We start from the raw sequence: 26,691 nt of genomic DNA on the forward strand, positions 1-26,691 counted from the left end.
CAATCGAAATGTCGTTTTTTGTTTATTTTATTTTTATTAATTTGAGCCTATCTACGTGACTTTACTGAAAGACCCAAGGAATGTGACTTCCTGCAGTCACGAAAGCTTTAAGTAAAGAAGAGACATCGATTGCAATCCATAGTCCAGATAGTGCAGATTCATCACATGGATGTAATAATCACCAATGAAGACGTGAAGGGAGGATTGGTTGATAATGTAGGTGCACCATTGGAACCTCATTTGCCAGTAGCAAAATATGATCATTGGTTTTTTACCCTTTTATCTGGCAACAAAACTGACACCTTTTTTTTTACGAGGAGTCATGTTTGCATAGACCACAATACCTACAGTCATAATGCAAACAAAAAACATAACTCTGATAATGTATGCGCTGTCCTTGAAATGTATTGGTCCACACCCGAGACAGCTTTCCTAGAGCCTAGTCTCACATGGTGTTGGACCAGATGACGCCAAAAGGCGCACAACTCAAAGACAATGCACCATCAGAGTATGAGAGCTCGGGGTAAGCATTTACACCATTGGAACCTCATTTGCCAGTAGCAAAATATGATAATTGTTTTTTTACCCTTTTATCTGGCAACAAAAAAAGGTGTCAGTTTTGTTGCCAGATAAAAGGGTAAAAAACCAATTATCAATGGAGGTGCAGTTTGTTAAATTAGACAGGGAGTTTGGATTCTTGAGAGGGTGGTCGTGGATGATGCAAGGAGAGACGACTGGGGGTGGTGGTGCCATCACATCCCAACACTCCGCCAGCGCAGCGAAAACCTAACTTTGTATATTTCTTTATCATTTATTATTGGGTGATGGGACCAGTATTCATGGGTGGGTGAAACTCGGAATCGGACCCGTAACTTTCATTTAGCTTTTATCGATTTAGCAGGATTATGATTTTAATGTCATGCAATTACTGTCTAGCAGGGCCTGTGAAGAGGTACAGGCCACCACTCGTTGTTAACAAAGGGAGTTAAGGGCTTTTATAACAACCTGGCGCTGCATTTCACAAACAGCGGAGTCGTATTACCAAGGGATGCATCCTCACTGTGATGCCAATCCACGGTGACGTCACACGACGCGTGACGTCAGGCGCCTGATGACGTCACGCCGCGGGAGCCGTCTGTCGCAGGCCGGTCACGCCGCGGTCGCATTTTAATGACGTCATGGCGGCTGTGTGGACTCGCACGTCACGTCCGCTTCCCGTCACGTGGTTTGTGTGCGGCGGCGGCGAGCGGAGAGAGCGGAGGGAGCGAGGCTGTCCAGGTGACCCGCGACTCCGCGGCCCCTTGACCTGGTGACCCCGTGTGACCCCGTGACCTGGTGACCCAGCGCTCTGGTGAGGTCGCCATGGGGAAGCGCAAGGAGATGAGCGCGGAGCTGGGAGGACTCGAGAGCGGCGGTGGGAGACCACACCGAGCCCAAAACACTCCACACTCACCCCACACTCACCCCGCACTCACCCCACACTCACCACTCACTCACCCCTCGCTCACCTCACACTCACCCCACACTCACACTCACCTCACACTCACTCCACGCTCACCCCCCACTCACCCACACTGAGCTCACACTCACCACGCACTCACCCCGCACTCACCCCACACTCACCCCCACGCTCACCCCCACGCTCACCCCACGCTCACCCCACGCTCACCCCTCACTCACCTCACACTCACCCTCCACTCACCCCACACTCACCCCACACTCATCCCACGCTCACCCTCCACTCACCCCACACTCAACCCACACTCACCTCACACTCACCTCACTCACTCCACACTCACCCCACTCACCCCGCACACTCACCTCACACTCACCCCGCACTCACCCCACACTCACCCCACACACTCACCCCGCACTCACCCCGCACTCACCCCCCACTCACCCTCTACTCACCCCGCACTCACCCTCCACTCATCCTCCACTCATCACACACTCACCCTCCACTCACCCCACACTCACCCCACGCTCACCCCACGCTCACCCCTCACTCACCTCACACTCACCCTCCACTCACCACACACTCACCCTCCACTCACCCCACGCTCACCCCACGCTCACCCCACACTCACCCCACACTCACCCCACTAACCCCACACTCACCCCCCACTCACCCCCACTCACCTCACCCCACACTCACCCCCCACTCACCCCTCACTCACCCCTCACTCACCCCACACCCACCCACACACCCACCCACACACTCACCCACACACTCACCCACACATTCACCCATACACTCACCCATACACTCACCCACACACTCGCCACGCACTCACCCCACACTCACCCCGCACTCACCCCTCACTCACCTCACACTCACCCTCCACTCACCTCACACTCACCCCCCACTCACCCCCCACTCACCCCACACTCACCCCACACTCACCCCACACACTCACCCCGCACTCACCCCGCACTCACCCTCTACTCACCCCGCACTCACCCTCCACTCACCACACACTCACCCTCCACTCACCCCACGCTCACCCCACGCTCACCCCACGCTCACCCCTCACTCACCTCACACTCACCCTCCACTCACCACACACTCACCCTCCACTCACCCCACGCTCACCCCACGCTCACCCCACGCTCACCTCACACTCACCACTCGCTCACCCCTCGCTCACCTCACACTCACCCCACACTCACACTCACCTCACACTCACTCCACGCTCACCCCACGCTCACCCCACGCTCACCCCTCACTCACCTCACACTCACCCTCCACTCACCACACACTCACCCTCCACTCACCCCACGCTCACCCCACGCTCACCCCACGCTCACCTCACACTCACCCCACACTCACCCCACACTCACCCCACACTCACCCCCCACTCACCTCACCCCACACTCACCCCCCACTCACCCCTCACTCACCCCACACCCACCCACACACCCACCCACACACTCACCCACACACTCACCCACACATTCACCCACACATTCACCCATACACTCACCCATACACTCACCCACACACTCACCCCGCACTCACCCTACACTCACCCTCACACTCACCCTCACACTCACCTCACACTCACTCCCCACTCACCCCCCACTCACCCCCCACTCACCCACACTGAGCCCACACTCACCACGCACTCACCCCACACTCACCCCGCACTCACCCTCCACTCACCCCGCATTCACCCCCCCCTCACCCCGCACTCACCCCGAACTCACCCCACATTCACCCCACACTCACCCCCACGCTCACCCCACGCTCACCCCTCACTCACCTCACACTCACCCTCCACTCACCACACACTCACCCTCCACTCACCCCACACTCACCCCACACTCACCTCACACTCACCCTCACACTCACCTCACACTCACTCCACACTCACCCCACTCACCCCGCACACTCACCCACACTCACCTCACACTCACCCCCCACTCACCCCCCACTCACCTCACGCTCACCTCACACTCACTCCACACTCACCCACACACTCACCCACACACTCACCTCGCACTCACCTCGCACTCACACTCACCCCCCACTCACCCCTCACTCACCCACACACTCACCCACACTCACCCCACACTGAGCTCACACTCACCCCACACTCACCCCACACTCACCCCACACTCACCCACACTCACCCCACACTGAGCTCACTTTCACCCCACACTCCACACTCACTCCACACTGAGCTCACACGCACCCAAAACTGAGTTCCCACTCACCCACACTCACCCTAAACTGAGTTCCCACTCACCCACACTCACCCACACTCACCCTAAACTGAGCTCACACTCACTTCCTACTCACCCCACGCTGAGCTTACACTCCCCCACTGTGTTTCACTCACTGTGTCCTGTAAGTGCGTGTTCTTTACGAATCGTGCACTGTGCCGTGCATTGTAATGTTCATAACAGGACTAGGTGGCTTCGTGTCACGATGGATACAAGCACCACATTTATTTTTTGGTCTTTTACATCCTTAGAATAGAAACATAGGTTAGGGACCCTTTTGAATGTTTGATCATATCTAAGATGACCACAATTGGAGTGCAAACAATCCCACGCTGTGTTTAAAGGAGGATGGATATGCCCTAGATGGTTTAACACGTCGGCTTTCGCGACCAATATGGGTTAGATCGCGTAAATATAAGCCACAACATTTACAATCTGAGTACGACGTTTCGCCAGTAATTACAACCAGCTTCATCAGGCGACAGCCAGATTTGTGGAGAAGTCCACCTGTTTCGTCACTTATATAGAGGCGTAGATCATTGGTGGCAAGGCGAGGTTTAAAAAATGAGGTTTGATAAGGTTTAAAGAAAAAAACCTCAATATCCCGAAGGGCCCGTTCGGGTGAGGTTTTGAGGTTTATTATGAAAAGACGCCATTTGGGAGCAGCAGGAGAAGGATGCCGGCGGGTTGACATTCATTAAGCTGATCAAGGGACGTGAGACACCTTTGCAGTATTGGCAGTCTGACGGCCTGGCCCAATCTTCAGAAGATCGGCGTCAAGCTGTTCACGATGGCGACATCCTTTGCAGCCTCGGAGCGCAACTTCTCAACTATGGGCTTCATACACAGCAAGCTCAGGAACAGCCTGGCGCCCAGTTCGGTGGAGGAGTTGGTCTACCTCAAGAGCAACTCTGCGGCGTTCGCCGAATGCAGTTCTATGTCCGAGGGCGACGACATGGACTCGTCGGAGGACTAGTACTGATCTGGGAGTATTGCGAATAAAACCACGAGGTGTTTTAGGTTTATTAAGGTTTGAACCTTTTAACCTCAAATTCGGATCTGAAAAAATTAGGGTTTTTCCACCCCTGGCGTAGATGTGGTGACCACACTTCTGCGCTCTTGCGCAATGTAGGGGGGGGATTGATTAACAAATGTACATTATGCATGTGCATTATGCGAGCCCTTTGATCCTGTCCTTCCTGTCTATTGTGTGTATAAAATAGCCGTACCAACGGTAATCCCCATTGAAGCATGGTGGCCTGTATAAGCATGCATTTAAACAATGTGTTATTTGATGATTCGCTTCCACGCAGCACTAAGTCGGTAGTTATCCGAACAATTCCAAGTATTTTATTTATTGCAATTTTCAATGATTCTCTAATTAGTCTTGGCCAGTAGTAGCTAGTTTTGCACAGAACTTCAACATTATCAAAACCAATTGAGTATCCTTGTTGGCACGCGTTTTCTGCTACTGCTGACAGTTGTTTTGGGGGGAGTATTTTATATTTCTCTTAGTCTCGTGCTGATGATTTATCCTGTTTGCCCAACATAGCATTTGCCACAAGTGCAGTTAATCTTGTGCACACCTTCTGTTGATGGCTTCGTGAATAATCTTTTGTACCAGATATTAATTTCTGTATTTTATGTACCGTGCCAAATCTGACAGGTGGACTTCTCCACAAATCTGGCTGTCGCTAATTGTAATTACCGTATTTTCCCCGCATATAGCCCCCATACGCATATAACCCGCAGACGCATATACCCCGCAAAAATAGCGTTTTGTGTAAAACAAATTTCAGATAGTCCGCATCGTCATATGCCCCGCATGCATTCATATATTTAACGTCATTACCGCAGCTTAATTCCATCATATTAATACAAAGTTTACATTTGTAATACATTCCACTATCAATTGTTAACATTAAAATAATAACCTGCACAAAGAAAACAAACTTACCGGAAACGAGTGAACTTAAAACAGTAAATAAGAAACAAAAGTAAATATCCAATTAATAAGTAACACATAACTGGTAGATAAGTAAGTAAGCGTACTGTTATAATTACCAGCATTCGACCTCATCTTATTACAGCTACTGGACCGGTAGTTACCCCTGTACAGTTTTAGCACTGGTAGATTGCGCACTGCGCAGACAATAGCGGCACTACGGTAACACCATTGCCTCCTGGCAACAAAGCCATTGGAAGTTTGAAACACAGCTCATGGTGGCGACTGTATAGTGCTCAGCCAATGGCAGCGGCCTAAGGGACTCAGCAATTATGATTCCGCGTATGGTAGACGCTTGTCCATTGCGCAATGTAAAAATTGTACTAACAATGCGAATCATTTAAAACGTGATAACATGTGCAATTTTAGTGTTAGTGGTTTATTCAGCAGTGCTTTAGTCAAAGGTAAGTGTTGCATAGTGGATAGTCCTGCCATGAAAAATTAAACGAGTTAAATATTTGTGGGATAGCCCGCACCTCCATATACCCCGCAGGGTCTTGTTTTGTTTGTAAAAAGTGAAGTGGTAAACCCCGCGGGTTATATGCGGGAAAATACGATACTGTCGTACTCAGATTGTAAATGTTGTGGCTTGGCTTTCCAACACACTGGTGTGCTGCACTAGTGACGAATTGGCATATTCTGTTTACGTGACAACCCTTACTAGTTGGCTGTGTCGGGTGGTGGCGGGTTTTAACTACACATTTATATATTTACGTGTTCTAACCCAAAAAACCTATGGATGCTCTAAATGGTTACAGAAAATTGATTCTGACATCCAGAAATTTGTAAACTATCACAAACTTTAACATTTGCATTCATAGTTTACATCCTCGTGAAATTTGCACGTGAAAAGTTTTCTAAAGCTCTCTTTTTCTCAGTGTTTTTTCATAGATTCCATACATTTGCATCTAGAAAGTAGTGAGCAATCCATCTTGCCTTTCCCACACAGTTGAAACTATTTCCTTAGCAAGAATACTTGGTCAGATCATTGCACGCCCAGGACACCTCTGCAATTTGACCCAACCAAAGCCCTCTGGAGAAGGAGCCAGCCGCTGGGACTCGGTGCTTGTGACCCAGATTCCATCCTGGTAGACAGCCCCGTCAAGCGTGTATGGGTCGAGCATCCTGAGTAGGTGGTAACTTGTCCACAGCTCGATTCTTCTGACAGAATAAATTCATTCCTCATTCCTCAATGAGAGTCTCATTCACAGGGGTGAGAGGACTTGCTTCGTCATACGTGACAACAGGAAGGCTTGCGAACTTTTTGACGTGATGAGAGTGTAAGTGTCGCTGTTCAAAGGGGTGACAAGGCCATGTGCACAAATGTCTCTGTAATCTATACATACGACTGCCAGGCTGGCCTTTTGCCCTTCAAAGAGGATGTTGTGTATCAACCAGAACATGTGTGGTACATAAGCAAGTCTCTGATCTTTGTTCTGTAACCCTGGAAGATATTCTCTTGGTGTTGTAAAAGCAGAAATTCCTAGCCATTCCAGAGGGGCCACGCGGATGGCTTCCAGTGGTTGGATTACAGTCAGGTCATGACATTTTCTTTCTAATGAGAATGGTTGGCGCATCTATGTCCACGATGCGTATTTGGACAGTTTCAGCTCCGTGCTCAAAAGCATGATATATGTGAACCACAATCCTCGTATGAGCTGCATGATTGACATCTCACATGGGGTTTGTTGTATATATTAGGTCTTGAAAAATACTAAAAATAAGAAAATTCAATGAAAATTAAAAATGTGTAATTTTACGAAATCATGCTAATTTACGTAATTATACAAATTATGCATTATGCTAATTAGGCTCTGCTTTGTCTAGGGTTGTATTATCAATCGGGATAATACAATGATTCTCGCTTTAACTTTTACTGATTATGCTTTAGTGTGTTTATTTCAGGTCGCAAAATTCAGATCTCACCGCAGGAAACAATTCTTATAATTAAGATTATTATGCATGAACTTAGGAAGGCACCACTCAGACTTCCGTGTTAAGCAACTTTAATATCTACAAACACTCTAACATGCGAACACTTATGCTCGGAATTGTCAACACGGTCCCCTTCGAGATGTCCTACTCATTGATCCGTACATTTAACCCTCAATTGTTACATTTGTTAAACTGGGTAACAGATCAATTGGCTAATTCCTCAGAGTCGAGTGAGCATACACGGTGATAGGAAAAAGTCCTTAATATTAATGTGACAATATTCATACGAACAGTAATAAAGAAACATGTGCCTAAAGCAAAAATAGTTTTGAATTAATGCATTGGTAAGATTATGCAATTAATGAAAACGAATGACTAAAATACTTCTAAACAATCGTATTCATGTAACTCGAAGGGCAGCAATGCTTTCCACGATCAGCTAATATTTAACGCACCACCTTGGAATGGCAACCCTTCTTGAAACACAATGATAACTCTTTGGAACAATCTTATTAGTCCCGATATGCGTGTTATGTGTGTGTGTCTTCTTTGCCACTGAATTAGCGGCTTACGCGGTACAGCATTCCTTGTACTGAAAATACCTTGGGTTCCCAGCAGGGCCGCTGGGACGGCGTGTGCGTGTGTGTGTATTGTACACACGGCGCTCTTGCCTGTGCCAACACTCTTCATCTTGGCGTTGCAGCTCTCTCCACTGCTGGTTGGTTGAGTTGGCGCGATGCTCGCCGTCGACGGTGTGCGATGATTCCGTCGTCAGATAGCGCTCGCAGCTCGTCCGCTGATCACCGTTCCTCACTCTTGTCTTGGTTCCCAGCTGGTGCTTGTCGGTGTGTGTGTGGGTCGAACCCACGGCGCTCTCGCCGGCACTCTTCTCTTCCTCACGAGCGGCTGGTCAGGCTCTTTCCACTGCTCCGTGCTCTCTCCGTGCTCTCTCCCTTTGCATGCAGCTGCCAGCTTCGCGCAGACACCCGGTGGTGCCTCTCCCACCCTTACTTCAGGGCTGCGCCTTGTCGTTGCTCAACTTTCGTGCTCTCTGCCCTTCTTCCAAGAGGGCTCCTGCTGTGAGCTGCTCATCGCTGGCTGGATCACTCACTCTCAAAACTTGTAAATTGTATTAGCACACCTCTTAAACAATTCTGATAGCTTCGTACAATACAACTTATCGCAATCCTTGATTCTGCAAGCAACTCAAAACATCAGGATAAATGTAGAATAAAACTTTCAGCGATACTCTGTCGGTCCATGCCGAACTCAGCTCTTAACAACACATTGTCCCTTCTCTCTGCGAGACACGACACCCATTGTTGATCTCGAGGCCATGCCCCGGAGCCTGCCCCCTGCAGACTGAGTTGCATTATCTGTGTCCTTGCTTATATGTGAAATTCTCCCACCTCGGCTCGCCTTCTCACAACGGACCGGAATTGCTTTGATTTCGCTCTCAGCCTGTGAGAACAGCTGTTTGTCCGGTGTATGTGTGTGTTCTAATTGTATTGAAGTAATCTAAGTCTCATCAAGGCCTGGTTCCTGTCCAGAGGCGTAGCTAGGATATTTTGCGCCCGGGGACGAACTATAAAATTGAAGCCCCCCCCCGTTTAATCACATTTTTCTATTACATCGAATAAGGAATAACAATTTAAATTTTAATGAAACATTGTATTTAAAGAAGCAAATTTATAGAAATTATATTACATGGCTCACTCAGTCACTGTCGTAGACTGGTTGACATAGTCTACAAAAGATGAATTTTTCTTGATTTCACTGTCGCAAACTGGTCAATCACGTAATCAAAATCAGTTTTTTCCAATGTTTCTCTTTCAACGCTAAGAAGAGCAAGATCGCTGAGACGATCTTGTCCCATTGAAGCACGCAAATACGACAAAATAAGTTTCAATTTGCTGAACGACCGCTCAGCTTGCAATTGAAACTGCTATTGTTAATACAATTTGCAGTGAAATTCGCAAATTCGGAAATGTCGTCTCCATAAAACACAATAAAACTAAGAAGATCTAAAAAAGTTTCTGGTAGGACTTCATTCCGGTTACTGAGCAGCATTTTGCAATCTCCAATTTCTGTGAAAAGTTCGTGGCCATTGATGTCGGTGTCATAGAAATTTCCAAAATCTGCAATTTCGGCGAATTGCATCGACATCTGTGTCGGATAGAAGAGTTTTGACGTCCAGCAGAAATCCATATTTTGTGTTCAGGTCTTTTAGTCGTAAAAACCGTGTTGACATCTCCTGTTGAAGTCGATAAAGTACGCTCTTCAGAACGCGCACAATTTCTTCTTCTGCTGAAAGTCCTGCATCTCTTGCCAGTTTTCCTGGCATCTTCTTCTGTCCACATCTATCCCCCAGGCTGTGCATCTTGTTTTGGCGTTTTCTACAGCAACTTGGCTCAAATCATCACGAAGCTTGACAAATTCATGCTCCAAAGATTCAAGATCAGTTGCTGCTTCCTTGAAGTTCATAGTAGGATCCTGTTGTATCTATGCCCCGTTTTCCAAAAATTTCTGTAAGCGCTTCTGAACACGATACATTTTTCCAAGAATGACATTCTAGAAATGTAATAAAACTATGAAGTTAAAATTTAATACGCATGCCTGTAACTGTTCTGCATCGCTTCTGGTTTCAGGCGTCTAGTTACGTCCTCCGATAATTTGTCTAGCAGCCATACTAGTTCATCCAGTCCTTCATAGATAGCTTTAACAGCTTCTGATCGTGCACTCCAGCATGTTTCAGACTCCCGCTTTACTGTGATGGGCACAGCTTTTTTTTAACTCTTCCCAACGAATTGTTGAACGAGAGAAAAACTAATATATACTTTTAACTGTTCCAAAAAATATGACGAAATGTGGATCCTGTTTAGCTGAGTGTACTCCTGCTAAGTTTAAGCTGTGGTTGTCACAGTTGACAAACAATGCTTTGTGATTTTTGTCACATTCGTTGTTGAAGGTCGGATATATGCCCAGTCATCACAGCAGCATTGTCATAACATTGTGCCCGACAGTCGGCTAGAGGTATGTTGTCAGATTTCAGTCTTTCGACGATGACTCTATCTAGGCTTGCTGCATCTTTTGCATGTATATCGATATAACCTAAAAAAAATTATTTGATAGTTACTTTTTTAGTTTGAAAATCCACATCCACAAATCTTATGACCTGAGAAAGCTGTTCCCGATGTCCTAGATCAGGAGTTGAGTCAAGTAAGATACTGTAGTACTTGTTTTTCCTGATATCACTCAACAATTGGTTCTTTACAGTCGACGCAAGTATGTGGATAAATTCATTCTGGATTTCCGGTGACAAATAAGAAACTGATCCCGGATTTTCTCCTGCGTGCTGTACGTGTTTTGCTAACAATGGGTCATACTGCGCAACGAGTTTGATCAGCGCGATCATTTTTCCAACATTTTTATCCTCATCCGCATTCAAATTTTCCTCATGGCCACGTAGTGCCAAATTTTGTGAAACCAGAAACTTAATACAGGTGAGTATTCTTTGCAATATATCTCGCCAACGTTGTTTTTCCAAATGAATCTGAGCTTGAACCACTGCGTCAATTCCAGTACCATCAATTATCCTTCGTTCGGCTTCCTTCCATGCAGTAAAAGCTGTGCGGTGGCTAGGATTGTTTTCATGAGAATTTAGTTTTTCTGGCTTTTTCCACTTGTTGAAACCGTTTGTTAACTCAAACGAAGCTCGTGAGTTTGAACTCGATGATGTAAATAATAGACAACAAAAACAGTAAGCAGCTCTATTGTTTGGTGAATATAATAGCCACGAACGATTCACTTCCTCTCCGTTCGCTAGTCGGCGTTTAAACCATGATGATGTAATTGAACGTGCGTGGGCTGCTCCGGCTGCTGCAGCCGCTTGGAGCGTGGTGTCACTAATAAGAACTAAACATAGGCCGTCGTAGTTTTTGCCACCAAAAAACAGGCCAGTGACTAAGGCTGAAAGACTGCGCCTGTCTGTTGTTTGGGACGTTCTTCCATGTAAGTTCTTAATAGGCGTGCGTACCAAAATGTAATTACATGAAATGTAGGCTGTGTGTATCGGCATATATAAACTTTTAGGTTGAGGTGTAGATTTGTGCAGTAGTTTCAGGCTGCCGCGCCCGCCGCAATAAGTTATAATGTAACGTTGTAAGCCTCATTTTGGCGCCCCTTTACCTTGGCGCCCGGGGACATATGTACCCCCCTGCCCCCCCTGGCTACGCCTCTGTTCCTGTCCCCTTCAACTGGGTTCCACCAATCCCTTTAGCCGAATCCCTGTTGACCAAGCTATAGAAGAAACGGTGAACAAAGACACCCAGACAGCTGGAGGGACAAAGGGATTCAGCTTGAAGCCAGGAGCTGTGACCAAATATTACCTAACAGCTGAGTACAGAATCATGTACCTCCGACAGCTGAGAGACCTGATAGGTCAAGGCAGGTCCAAACGGTCCCATCCAGATCTACAGGGTCCAAGGATCAGTCTCTCATTAACCTTCTAGAGAATAACTGGATCAATCCTATGTCCCCTGATGAGACAGATCTGGTTAGCCTCTCCACTGGCACCATGGCTCCACCTGATGTGACCAGGGATATCTTGAGAGCTCTTGAGATAGGAGAAGAGGCCTACCAGGTATTCAAGCAAACAAGGTTAGCTGAGGACCCACCATCTGTGAAATTCCACGACAAGATGACCAAGCAATGTCTGAAGACATTCTCCAATTTTGGCACAAAAACAGCACATGGAAAGAAAGCACAGAATGTGGTTCTGAAGGCAGATAGAAACCTGTTCAGCCACATGATTCTGGTGGCTGAAAGCAGGAAGGTGAATATGAAGGATGTCCTTGCCCACCTACTGGGCCCACTGCCATGGGCACTGGCAAATGCTGATGGGTCCCTACTTAAATCAAACAAGGCTGCACTTGCCAGAGAGCTTGAAAAGAATGTGTCTCCTGCAGAAGACATCCCAACCCCATCTACTTCCATCATTGATGGGATGAGCCTGGTCCAAAAAATGAATGACAACAACAAAACCTTTGCACAGGTGGCAGAGTCAGCCTTGACCCAGGTCAACCACGAGGGGGCACAGAGTGAGAGGATTGATGTTGTTTTTGATGTCTACCGACAGACTTCAATCAAAGATGCTGAACGACTGAACCAGGGTGCACACACCACTCTCCAGTACAAGAACCTTGCAGGGGAACACCACGTCCAGCAGTGGAGAAAATTCCTGTGCAGTCCCTCCAACAAGACCAGTCTCATCAAGTTTATGGTGGAAGAGTGAAAACTCCCATGATACAGAGAGATGCTGCATGGCAAGGTGTTGTACATGACCTGTGAGGTAACCTGCTACAAGTGGACAGAAGATGTGTGAGGAAGTAGCAGAGCTGCACTCCACGCATGATGAAGCTGACACCCGTCTGCTCCTGCATGCATTTCATGCAGCAAATGTGAGCTCAAATGCAGTTATCACTGCTGAGGACACTGATGTCATGGTGCTTTGTCTTGGCTTCCAGAAGGACATCACTTGTCCCATCTACCAGAAGTATGAGACACGATATTAGCAAACTGGCAAGGGCACTTGGAGACAGCATCTGTGTCAGCCTAATTGGCTTACACGCCTTCACAGGCTGTGACACTGTCAGTGCATTTGCTGGTCGAGGGAAGCTGAATGCCCTGAAGATGGTGAGAGAGGACACTTCCTGCCAAGAGACTTTTGGTCGACTGAGGCAGTTCTGGAATGTGAGTGATGAGATGTTCCAGAAAATTGAGCAGTTCACCTGTCGCATGTTTGTTGCTAATAGCAGCACTGGTGAGGTGAACGAACTGCGCTACCAGCTCTTCTGCACCAAAAGGGGAGAAGTCGAGTCCAGCCAGCTGCCACCATGTAGAACTCTCTTCATGCATGTTCAACGAACCAACTATCAGGCAGCAATCTGGAAGTGCTGTCTGCAGGCTAACCCTGTGGTGCCAAGCCCTACTGAGTATGGATGGACAGACGATGATGGCAAGCTGGCCATTTACTGGATGCGCTCCCCACCCGCACCAGATGTGGTCTTGGAACTGCGAGCATGCAAGTGTGTGGGTTCATGCAAAATGCCAAGCTCCACGTGCCTGTCAAATGGACTGACATGCACAGACATGTACAGGTTACAGACCTGCAGTAACCAAAAACTGCAGGATGATCCAGAACCTGACTTTGAACTCGGGGAGTCAGATGACGAGATAGATGAGCAATTTGATGAGTGACACAGGGTGGTGATTCTGATTGTATTAGTGTGGTAGTGGTTGTATACATTGATGCACAGTGTGGTCATTCTGGACTTGGTTACCCTTGTTAACACCATCTAAGTACACACAGAGCTTGATAACAATAACCTTAACATATATCCATCACTAACGATATTTATGGGATTACATGTATTATTGACTAAGTATGTGCAAATGTCAATGTTTATAATATTCAGGTAGTTCTTTACCTCACTATGGTATTCCTTATTACCCTGTGTTTTCATTGTGTATTGAAACCAATGAAGACCAGTTTGTGACCTAACTGGCTTTGGTCGAGGTAGTTTTTCAGTAATAATGCCCATTTCATCGTTCCGTACGCCTGTCATAGGGCGTGGGTATAAAAGTCACGGTAACTACAACTAAGCTGCCACTCCGCAAAGGTTATCATATCAGAATATGTCCCACACACATGGAGGATTACAAAAATCATGACTAGACTTTGCCACCTCAGGTGGTACCAATAAGTGATTTTATTTTTGTCTGGGCCCATGGACTCGCTGTTTGTACTTTTTATGGCATTTCCTACAGAATTTCATTAGCCCCCCCTGCACCGGGGTTTTTTATAATTAAATTTTATGACTACTTCCTCCAGCTGCCTTTTGTGTGGCGAAGCAAGAGGCAGCGGGGGTGTGAGGGGTGACCCGCCCTTTCGTGCCCCAGCTCTACATGCAGATCAAACTTAGAAAAAAAAATAGGCAGAATCATTCTTAATGTAATTTCTTGGAAAAAGGCATATATACAACAGGTTTATAGAACAAATGCATTTTACAGACTCCCCTTCTGTGATATACTGTATATGGCGTTGTCTGGTTATGTGGCAGCTGCATCCTTAGTTAGCCAATAACAGTAAATATACTCGTTCCATGGCAGTTTTGTTTCACCCGACACTTTCCTACACACACCTTTCCCCTATTTTATTTTATTATTTGGGTGAACTCTTTTAAACTGCCTGAAATATATAAGTATTCCACATGACGTCCACACTCTTGGCTTGCAGTAATTCCATCCCACATAAGGTACGAAAAACCTTATCTGCATAGTCATTGAATGGAAATGTGATTAACAATAACTGCACCATCCAACACTTAAGAATCAGAGGTGGTTCAGGATTTTTAATATTAGCCTTTCTCCTACACCAGTCTGATATTTAGTGTTGCGCCTTGAAACTCACGAAAGATCTCACTTTCCTTTATTTCAAAAGAGAACAGCTAATACGTTAATGGCAACAATGTGTTGAAGCATAAGCGTCCCTGGGAGAAAAATGTGCACAATCGTCAAGAAGGCCATGGCCTTAAAAAGAAAAAAATATTTAGCAGGCAACGTTTTGGGCAATGGTCCTTCACAGCATATAGAGAGGTCGGAGAGGTAGAGTGGATACGAGCTTTAGACAGCACTTTATATACCATCGGGTAGAATATACATTAAATTCTAAACATATTTCCTGATTTTGACATCATGCACTTTGTGTGCTCAATTCTCGTTTGGGTAGGATTCCAATTAGCATCATGCACTGAAAGGGAAGCTGGGACACGGATCCTGGAGGAGTGTCATGTTGGCATGTTAACATGTGGAAAATAAATCGCCACTTATCTGCTTTGTCCAGGGCCTTGCACGGGTGTCAATGCATCCCGACAACAGGCATGTGTTTCAAAACCGTCCAGCATTCTATTGTAGCCTCTATACATGAATATTAACATCTACATACAAAACCGCTTAATACGCACTCTTTAAATTACACATTACCTCTCAAAGCTGATCTACTTGGAGGGAGAGCCTTTCCATTATGGCGAAAGGTAAATGCTCAGCCCTGAATGTGCTTTCTTGCACCACTGCTGGTGAAAGGGGCCTCCACAGAGGGAGCTCCTAAGAGCCACTCTCCAGGATATTTCGCCTACTCTTCCATGCTGGCCGAGACATCTTGAAAGAGGCAGGAGTAACCACCGCTTTACCCCAGCACACTACTAACTCTGGCGAACCCATTTTTTGGGGTTTATTTTGTTTATCCAAAATTCCAGCTTCGTTGAGTCTGACTTTGAGAGGGGTAATCTAATATAGGCACCCCTACTTCAGTGTGCGACGTGCGTTTGGCATGCGTGCATTCGGCATCTGTATTGCAGTTTGTTGGGTTTAAACAAAACTAAAACTAAACTTTTGATTTTATCAGGTAAGGCCCCACAGAGCTATATAGCTCTTTTTCAGAAGCAACCTGGCCACAAATTATATCTCAATGAAGTGCCTTATGTGGAAATGTATAGCAGCCAAAATATGAAAAATGCATGTTTCTAAATGTGGAGGAAAAAATCGGAAGACCAGGAGAAAAATCCATGCAACCACAGGGAGAGAGACACGCACACTTCCAAATACAGGAGACCCGTGAATATCGCAGCAGTTACTTACTTGGAAGTGCCGCTAAAGCCAAAACCGCGATATTTAATACTTAAGCCTTACCTAAATAATGGGGTGGGGTACACGGCAACCTACATCGACACAGCACAATTTAAACAAGTACTGTATGCCAAATAAACAAAAAAACCAGAAAAACTCCACACAAGAAACATTCCCAGACAATAAATAGTAGTAAATACTGAATAATTACTGTACTTACCAATGATGATGAACCAACACAGATGTGTGTTTGTCCGCGAGTGCAACGGTTAGCGCTCTGCATGACGAACCTGGCGAACCGAGTTCGATTCCAGCTCACACCCAAAACCAGTGACAATTATCTGAATCGGTCCTGATAATTGTCATCCATAGGTCGACTCAGCCTCACATGAGTACCTGGTGCCATGTGTAAACATCACCACTGTGGAGACAAAGGCACCCGGGCTTCTTCTTAGCCCAGATTCAGTACAAGGTACAGTTAAATGGTGAGTGAGTGTAAAGTTAATGTCCCATCTTCTGTCTTCTTTCTTATCCGAAAAATACTTACAGTCCCACAAGGATGTGTTGAATAATAGGCTTGGTCCACTGCTGGAGCATGCTCACGGCCAGACTGCTCGCTGCTCGTTCACAGCTTTGTCTGTGCATCATACTCGATCCACAGCTAGAGTGCGTAAGTGGGCTGAGCAATGCCACCCCGCTGTAAGTGGTTCGCCTATGTTCCATCTTAGACCAGGAAAAGCGTTGGGCAGAGATGATCTCCCGGACTACCCTACATAATATCATCACAACAGTCTGGAACACAGGACAGGTTCCTTAGGATTGGAAGGATGCCCTGGTATTCTCCACCTTTAAGAAGGTAAACAACACAGATTGTACCAACTACAGGGGCATTTGCCTCCTCACTGTGCCAGGAAAGGTCCTGGCAAGGATTATTCAACATTGCCTTTCCAAGCACACTGAAGAGAGGCTTGCAGAGCCCCAATGTGATTTCAGACCAAGGCAGTCCTGCCTGGATACCATATTCTAGATCTGTCTGCTACAGCAGAGGTATAGGGAATTCTAACAAGACCTACATTTTTGCTTTATTGAGCTGGTCAAGACCTATAATACTATCAATAAGCCTGGGCTCTGGGATGTTTTAAGACCAGTGCTGACTCTCTGCTCACGATCATTAAGGACCTTCGTGATGGTGGGCAGGCCCAGGTGAAGCCACGTGGCCAGGATTCAGAGCCTTTTTCTGTTCACCTTGGGGTACGATAGGGATGGCCTCTGGCTCCTATATTATTTAACATTAAATTTAATCACGTAGTTCGAGAAGTTTTTCATGGCTGTTCTGGAGTAAAATCCATCTAGTACAGATACAATGGGAGGCTGATTGATGCCCGGGTGCGGTCGAGGGTTGGCTCCCTTTTGGTTAACTATGTTATGTATACTGATGATCTGGTGATTGCTTCTCACTCAGAGGAGGAGTTGGGGGCACTGCTGCTGAACCTGAAGCATGCAACTAAGAGGTGGAGTCTTACCATCAGCCCCACTAAGCACCTGCCTGGGTATTTTGTGCCAGCAAACACTCCACCCACTCAACCCATCATTGGTGATGGAGCAGTTGTGAAGAGAGTGGAGAGTTTTCAATACCTGGGCAGTGTGCTTATAACTAGTTCTGGTTTGACAGAAGAGGTCTCACTCCAAATCAGTTTGGCAGCATAATATTTTAATCGGCTGTTGTCATGCTGTGTGGAAGCTATCTGGTCTGTCACTCCACACAAAGCTTTGGGTTTACTCGGCCACGGTCATGCCGTCAATTCTCTGTGCTTGCGAAATGTGGACCCCTTTGATGGAACATCTTTGTTGGTTAGAAACATTCATGCTGGCCTGCCTACAATCCATCCTGGTTTAAACAGGCTGTATTGTGTGAAGAGCTCACAAATCCTTCTAAGATCTGGATGCATTCCCATCAGTGAGCTCCTCCGACGGACAAGGCTACAATGCCTAGGTCATGTAGCCTACATGCCCAGCCACGGCGTGCCCAAACGGCTTCTGTTTGGCCAGATAGAGGGGGCTAAACGGGCTCGATACATGCTAGAATAGAGATGGACTGAGGCGATTCAGGAGGAAGTCATGCTGAGTGGACTTGCTGAAGACTGGTACCAGCAGTGTTAAGATCGGCCTCTATAGAGGAGGCTCGTGAAGGACGCTAGTGGGCAGTTGGAAGCAGTTGCCCTCTAACAACAATGGATGGCAGAGGAGCGATGCTCATAACGAGTGTAGCACCGGGTGGCTAAAGTGCACAGTAGGGGACACGGTGGGTTGCAGGGGTGGTGCATCTGCCAGTCATCTCAGTCAACCCATGGCACCTGGGTCTGTCTCGTGACCTGTCAGCGAGCCTTCAACACTTCACATGGCCTCAAAGTGCACCTGGCCTGGCACAAGCGCTGTGGTGATGTCACCACCACTTAGTGGCGAATCGCGGCCGTTGTTGTTGGGAACTTGTTTTACGTGCTTCTGATTTGTACGGTGCATGTGCGGTCTGCGCGTGTGCAGGGCAGGCAGGCGGCAGCATTCATTTGTTGCACAAGAAAAAACACAAGAAGCACAAGAAGCACAAGCGCCGGCGAGACGGGGTCGGCGCCGAAGGGGAGGTGAGCTTCTCCTCGGAGACGCTTGAGTCAGACTCCACCACTGGGAAGCCCCAGCTGAAGCTGAAGATCAAGATCGGAGGCCACATGCTCAGTACCACCAGGTGTGCGGCTCAGGGCCACAACGCTCACTGGGGCACACTGCTCGTCCTCCCGACTCGGGGCGCTCCGGTTCGTGGCTGGTGGGCCACCCAGTGCTGGCCACTGCCAGTTCTTGTGATGCCATGGGGCAACACAAACAGCTGATGCAGTAGAACTACTGTCATCCTTTTGCAGGAAAACTCCTCTTATTCGTAACCCTATCTCGATTGAATACTCATTTCTTTCGAACTGCCTTTTGTGTTTAGTTTGTTGTCCTTCCCCCACATATCCAATTAGCACGGTTGGCTACGTACGGTGTGAAAGAGGTTCAACATACCTACATTACCTGTGGCTCTTTTTTATGAATAGCAGCTGCCGAGTTCATGAAAATTAATATTATCTGTGGCCCTATTTTTTCTTATCCGTGATTATCTGTGATTTTACCCATCATGCTTAGCGAAGCTGGTTTCTCATACAAAATGTTACGCAACTTGAGTTTTAACGTGAGCTTGGGAAAGGGGTCTTGAACCGGGGCGAGTAGGGACAGGCGCAGGCTCCTCGCTCGTGTCTCCGCCGCAGTGTACAGAACGCGGCTGGACGTGGCGTGATCCGGACACGCCACGACCCCATTGGGTGACTAGCAGCTTAGCCCCGCGTCCTTCCTTGCGTAGGTCGACGGCGCTAGCTGAGAGCACACGCACCGCTTTACAGTACAGTAGTTCCTCGGTTAACGTTTTTAATCCGTTCCACTAAGACTACTGTTAACCGAAATAGCTGTTAATTAAATTTACTTACTTTGAAAAAAAAGTCACTGAGTCTGCAAGAGAGCTGTTTCCACTGCCAAAACAGAAAACAATGTAAACACAGCCAGTCGAGGTCTAAATGCTCATTAATGGACGTCACTGATTGTCTGAGGGCATTGCTCAGCCCACTTACGAGCGCTCAGATTGGCCGAAATTGGCACCCACGTGCATCACGTAAACGTACCGTTAATATACATTTTTATATTCTTGATTCTTTCGGTAAAGTCATGTAGAAGGGAGATAATTATCATCACACCTGATGATGATTGCTTGTGTTGCAGTCAAAACGTCGTGAGAATTTATATTGTTTTATATTATTTTATTATCTCCCTTCTACGTGACTTTACCGAAAGAACCAAGAATATGAATCCCTGCAGTCACGAAAGCTTTAAATCAAAACATTTTTACGTTAGTCGAAACCATGGGGTCCGATGGGAGGCGAAACATGAACCAAAAAAACGTCAACCGATGTCACTGTTAACCGAGGGACTACTGTATGGGCAAGGTCGTGGGCTTTATTAGGCGGGGAAACCCAGAAGGGCCGGCTTGGTTAGGGGGATAGGAAGTAACTCTCACCCAAACTTGAGTTGAAGCTTTCGTGACTGCAGGAATTACTCTTTGGTTCTTTTGGTAAAGTCACGTAGAAAGAAAATAAATTAAATTAAATAATAGTATTCTATTATTTAAAATGAACCAAAGAGTAACTCTCACCCAGTTTAACATGACCAATAGGTTCGGATTTCAGGACACTGGTCTGTTCAAGAATAAGTCCACAACATTTACAATTTGAGTACGGTGTTTGCTGGTGAGTACAACCAGCTTCAGCAGCCGATTTGCCAGAATAGTGAAGGGGTCCTCCCGTTTCAGTCTTAAATAGAGTAAAGGTGATGTCATCATTTTGCACCTATCAGGTGCAGTTAGTCACAGTAAATAAACAAACAGTCGATTATGCATTTTCTCATATTAACATAATTCATTTTCATGTATGTGCCTACATTAACCCCCTGTGGTTTTCGCACGTGATAGGCTCAAAGTGATGACATCACCTTTACTCTATTTAACACCGAAACAGAAAGACTTGCGGAGCCAAGGACTGCTGCACCTGTGGCGTTGTGATAAGTTACGTGGTCGTGGAAAATTGTTGACGAGAGCGCCCCTAGTGGCGAAGTCGTCTTATGCAGCTTTTCCACAAGAAATGTATGTTCTTTAGACTGACCGAAACAGGAGGATTTCTACACAAATCTGGCAAATCGCTTTATATAGCCGGATGTAATTACCAGCGAAACGTCGTACTCAAATTGTATATGTTGGTTTACTCTCTAACACACCGCTGTGCTGAGGTAGTAACTCACGTTTTGTTAACATGACAAACCTTAATAATTGGCTGTGTCAGGTGGTGGTGAGTTAACGACATTTATATTGACGCGATCTAACCCACAAACCCTTTACTATGAATAACTCTCACCCAGTGTGCGCTACGCTTCACCCAACATTCCGCAGCACATTGCGCACACCACCCCTCCTCACTGCACCCACCGCGTAGTGCGTTGCCCACGTCACAAAACGCGTGCTGCAACCGCACGCTTGTCACCGTCGTGGAAGATTATGAGCCTTTGCGATGATGGATTCGTTACTCCGAGTCTGAGCTTATGCTTTCATGAAGATATGCGGCCCTTAACTCGGATGGCGGAGCCAGCATCCTAATCTGGCCTAATTATGCGTGAAACACACGATGGGCATAGGAGCACTGCCGAGTTAATCATTGTGCAGTTTGAGGCCATTGTGATCAAAGGAGTTTCGGAGCATCGGAGCTTGGCTCTCTCACCCACGTAAATTTTATGTGCAAATAATTTCACGGAATTTTCTGCCGATAATCCCGAAACAACAGGCTGACTGTGATGATCACACAAAGGCTTGCATCTCACAGATCTCCTCTGCACATCCATCCACTTCTGAGGCATGATTACCATATGAATAGGTGTGCCTTTGAATGGGATAATTAGCATACGTGTGTACCGTCCCTTAAAATGGGAAGAATTAACATATAAATAGACATGACATACACAGGACGCCCAAGCATTAATTTCTCATGGTCACCCAATAATGGAATGCACACCAGCAGAACCCTTTTACACAGACAGGAGCCCAACATATTCTTGGTTCTTTGGGTAAAGTCACTTTACCATACGTGACTTTACCAAAAGAACCAAGAATATGAATCCCTGCAGTCACGAAAGCTTTAAATAAAAATTTAGGAGCCCAACAGTTGCATCAAATTCAGACTAAACTGCTTGTTTACCACGCTAATGTGTGATTAACATGGAACACGCCACTATTTCGTATCGATACTTGTTTACTGTGAACGCAATGCAATTGTACATCGAGACATTATTTTTCACCAATACAGCCACACTCTTAATATTTAATCACACAATTGATGTCCAATCACGACAGAACACAGCACTTTTAAACATTTTTATGCTCAGACTCACGGAAAGTCTTCTCCTCTTGTCTTACAATGGCAGCAATATGGTTCAGGAGTAAAATGACAATGTTGAGGTCTGCTCACCAAGACAAAATGGCTTCACGAGATAATCTGGACCTTCTCGTTAAGTGTTCCTGTCTGACTTTAAACACGACTAACATCGTCATCTTGGCAAAATGGACATCGTCAATTTGAATCACAGAAACTCGGGCGAACGCAAATTCTCGATGCCTTACCAACCCGAGTGAGCTCTGTCAGCTTTGACCCTGAGGGCTCGGCCAACTCCATGCTAATGCCACGCAAACCACGGCAGCCGTGGTGACCTTCACCCAGCATCTAGCAGCCATCGACCACCACGCAAACCATTCCTCTTAGTACCTTTCACGCGACGGTCAATCAGATGGTGTATAGCAGATTGTATAATAATAAATAGTATAACAGTGTAATGTCTAATATCATGTATAAGGTAATATATAGTATCGTAATTGTATAGTGAATATACAGCAGTGTGGTATACAGTAGGGTGTGTAGAATAATACATAGTGTAATATTACAATGTTTAGTCTAAGGTATAGGGTAGTGTATAGTAACGCAGTGTATAATTCAATGTTGGGTTTGTCTATGGCAGTGTATAGTACGGGGTATATCCGTGTGATGTAAGAAAAAATAGGAAAAAAAAGTTTAGCTGGAGGCATATTATATTTTTTGTGACATAGAAGTGTAATGTATGACTTACTGTTAGTAGCTCAGCTTATTGGAGAGTATATTGAGTATATTGATTACATTGATGTATTTTATATTTTAGTTTTTTATCGGTTCACTATATGGTAGTCATTATATAGTGTAGCGTATACCCAGTTACTTAATGTTAATAGCTCAGCTTATTGGAGAGTATATTATGCACATTGATTATATTGATGTAGTTTATATTTTGGGTTTTTTCACATCGGTTTATTATATGGTAGTTGGGTAGTTGCAATTCTTTAGAAACTTATTTTTTGTTGCCCACACAATACACGAGCTTGATACGCGGTGGTTTGGCTGCTGCAGCTCCTTACGATTAAAATTTCCCTCCCTTTATCACTGCTAATCCTACATAATACACTGGCATAATATGACTTTGAGACCCCCCCACCCCCTACACATTCCACAAGGAGTGACTAATCCCATTTCTGCATTTTCCATCAATATGCTTAATTCCGCTGTTAATATGCAAATTCCTTTGTCAAGGCGCCCTTCCTCCCCTAACCCAGCTTAAATATACGCTGCCAAGCTTGGTGGTGTTCATTCAGACGCTGTCTTTCCGACAGCCCTGTTCTTCACCTGAGGACGGCTGCTTGCGTTGTGGCCGAAACGTCGTGAGAATTTTAATTTTATTATGTTTTATTTTTATTAATTTATTATTTCCCTTCTACTTGACTTTACCGAAAGAACCAATAAGAAAAAAATCAAACCATTCTAGTTTGTCCGTCCACCTAACGTGGCTCTTTATAACACACGGGTGATCGTCGGCGTCTTCAACAATGTCGACTGCGCAGCTTATCTCACTCTGTTGGCTCGTGAAGGAGCTGTGCAATCTGGAGGTCCTTGCCAGGGCTACAGACCAGGCCACATCATCGCTGTCATCATCATTATGAGCCATGGTCTCTCAACTGCTGGCCACTTCTTCATCACTAGTCATGGTCTGCCCACTACTGGCAACATGTTATCATCACGTGCACGATACTGGATAAACAGATGATTGTAGTGGCAGCACTCTAGAAAATAAAGCTCGTGATATTTCCACTGCACATAAATTTGTCCAGTTACCTGCAGGGTTATTTGCGGGTAACAGGCATTATGTTTTTACTCTTTGCGTTGCAATTTATTTTCGCGGATGAGTGGAGTCCGATAAATTAATCCTGTTACTCGTGAATAACCCCAGATATACAATAATGGTTGCCCATATCACCGTAGATGTGGGGGCAATAGTCTTGTAGTTGATAAATTGTCATTAGAAGAGGGTAGCATTCTCACTTTACTTCCAGTGTTTAGTGGGTAATGGATCACAAGCGATGGGAGTTGAGCTGCTGTGATGTTTAAACTGCTGTGTAGTGGTGCTAATGTGGTGTTGATGCTGTGTGTGTTGATGGAGCTGTGTGTGTTGATGCTGTGTGTGTTGATGATGCTGTGTGTGTTGATGTTGTGTGTGTTGATGCTGTGTGTGTTGATGCTGTGTGTGTTGATGGAGCTGTGTGTGTTGATGCTTTGTGTGTTGATGCTGTGTGTGATGATGCTGTGTGTGTTGACGGAGCTGTGTGTTGTTGATGCTGTGTGCGTTGATGATGCTGTGTGCGTTGATGATGCTGTGTGTTGATGCTGTGTGTTGATGCTGTGTGTGATGATGCTGTGTGTGTTGATGCTGTGTGTGTTGATGGAGCTGTGTGTGTTGATGCTGTGTGTGATGATGCTGTGTGTGTTGATGCTGTGTGTGTTGATGGAGCTGTGTGTGTTGATGCTTTGTGTGTTGATGCTGTGTGTGTTGATGATGCTGTGTGTGTTGATGCTGTGTGTGTTGATGCTGTGTGTGTTGATGCTGTGTGTGTTGATGCTGTGTGTGTTGATGCTGTGTGTGTTGATGCTGTGTGTGTTGATGATGCTGTGTGTGTTGATGATGCTGTGTGTGTTGATGGAGCTGTGTGTCCGTGCCAGTGTGCCTCAGTACGTTGTGGCTGCAGGAGCACCCACAGCTGCTGTCGGCACGGAAGATGAGGAAGAGGAGTCCTTCAACCCCTGGATTGGTGAGCAGGGCGTGGGTGGTTAGAATACTCAGGGTGCAAAGTGGGTTGCTTTCAGATGCACTTCTGCGGCCGTCTGGGACACTCTCCCTTCCGATATTAGAAAGCCACTGGAGCTTTGCACTTTTAAATGTAGATTGAAAACTCATTTCTTTAGAACTGCCTTTTGTCTTTAGTTTGTCCTTCCCCGCACCTCCGATTAGTGCAGTTGGCTATGTACGGTGCGAAAGAAATCATAAATAGATGATTGTGTACCTTAAAATCGTGTTTGTAATTTGGCGCCTTGTTGACAAATTGACACCGAGCCGGGTGACTGGGTGGTGGCTCGGGGGGCTGTTGTATCTAGATTGTGTTGCGATAAATAAATAAAGAATGTGGAAATTATGAAAAAACTTTTTATGAAATTATGCTAATTAGGCTAACATTCATAAAATAATCAAATGTGTGTGTAATGTTAATTGAGTGTAAGTGTAATGTGATTAATCGTATGTGTGATTAAATGTGTGTAATATGTTACGTGAAACACCTTATGCCAGAAAAAGTGTGTTGACCAGTGTTATTCATATGTTTGTGTTTTATTACCTATATAGGTAATTTTTTTGTCTGTCTGTGTGTCTGTCTGCGCGGGTACTTTGTGACGTTTTTAACCGACAAACTGTGGAGTTTAAACAGTTTAAAGTAGTTAAATTAGCAATTTGTTCCTTTTATAAACACAGGGCGGCGCCAGAGCACGCATCTGCGCATGCGCGAGCACGCATCTGCGCATGCGCGAGCACGCATCTGCGCATGCGCGAGCACGCATCTGCGCATGCGCGAGCACGCATCTGCGCATGCGCGAGCACGCATCTGCGCATGCGCGAGCACGCATCTGCGCATGCGCGAGCACGCATCTGCGCATGCGCGAGCACGCATCTGCGCATGCGCGAGCACGCATCTGCGCATGCGCGAGCACGCATCTGCGCATGCGCGAGCACCCATCTGCGCATGCGCGAGCACCCATCTGCGCATGCGCGAGAACGCTGACGCAGTGGGGGGGGGGGAATTTTCATTCACGTTCAAAATGCAACAAAAAAACACAATGCTGAGGTAATTCTTCAAAATGTGATGTGCACTTCTCCCCCCCCCCGCCACCCCAAAGTGTGCAGTTACTATTATAGAGTCCGTAGATACTACTACTACTATAGTCCGTAGATACTATTATAGTCCGTAGATACTACTACTGTAGTGCGGGCGAGGGGATGGTGGGAGGGTGGGGTAGTGGCCCAGCCCCAGCCAGCCAAAGCGCCACCTCGGCCGGCTGGGCAAGCTTGCACTCTTTTAAGTTAGTAGTTAACTGCTATAGAGCCGATAGATACTATTTGGTTCTTTCGGTAAAGTCACTTCGGTAGAAAAAATTATAGATCACGACGTTTCGATCACCACACAAGCAATCGTCCTCAGGTGGGATAGAGAAACAGGCTGCTGAAACAAGTCGTTATATATAGAGCTGGGAGGGGGGAGTTGCCGCATCGGGCAAGAGGGTGGGGGCTAGAGATTGTGCCTAAGCGAATGGGAAATC

At 46.3% G+C, this 26,691-nt stretch overlaps 1 protein-coding gene across 2 annotated transcripts in view; it reads left to right on the forward strand.

Moving 5' to 3' along the window:
• Positions 1 to 1,222: 1,222 nt before the first annotated feature.
• Positions 1,223 to 26,691, forward strand: part of INO80B (INO80 complex subunit B) — a 34,283-nt gene continuing 8,814 nt past the window's right edge. Inside the window, exons 1-3 of one of the 2 annotated variants that reach the window (XM_078855638.1) lie at positions 1,223 to 1,414; positions 18,893 to 18,990; positions 25,031 to 25,136. In XM_078855638.1, the coding sequence (XP_078711764.1) occupies positions 1,363 to 1,414; positions 18,893 to 18,990; positions 25,031 to 25,136 (256 nt within the window). In that variant the 5' untranslated portion in view covers positions 1,223 to 1,362. Of the gene's footprint in view, positions 1,415 to 18,892; positions 19,092 to 25,030; positions 25,137 to 26,691 lie in introns of both variants that reach the window. The other variant, XM_078855636.1, reaches the window with a different exon arrangement.

The sequence above is a fragment of the Lampetra fluviatilis genome, chromosome 4 (genome assembly GCF_964198595.1).
Source record: "Lampetra fluviatilis chromosome 4, kcLamFluv1.1, whole genome shotgun sequence".
NCBI lineage: Eukaryota > Metazoa > Chordata > Hyperoartia > Petromyzontiformes > Petromyzontidae > Lampetra > Lampetra fluviatilis.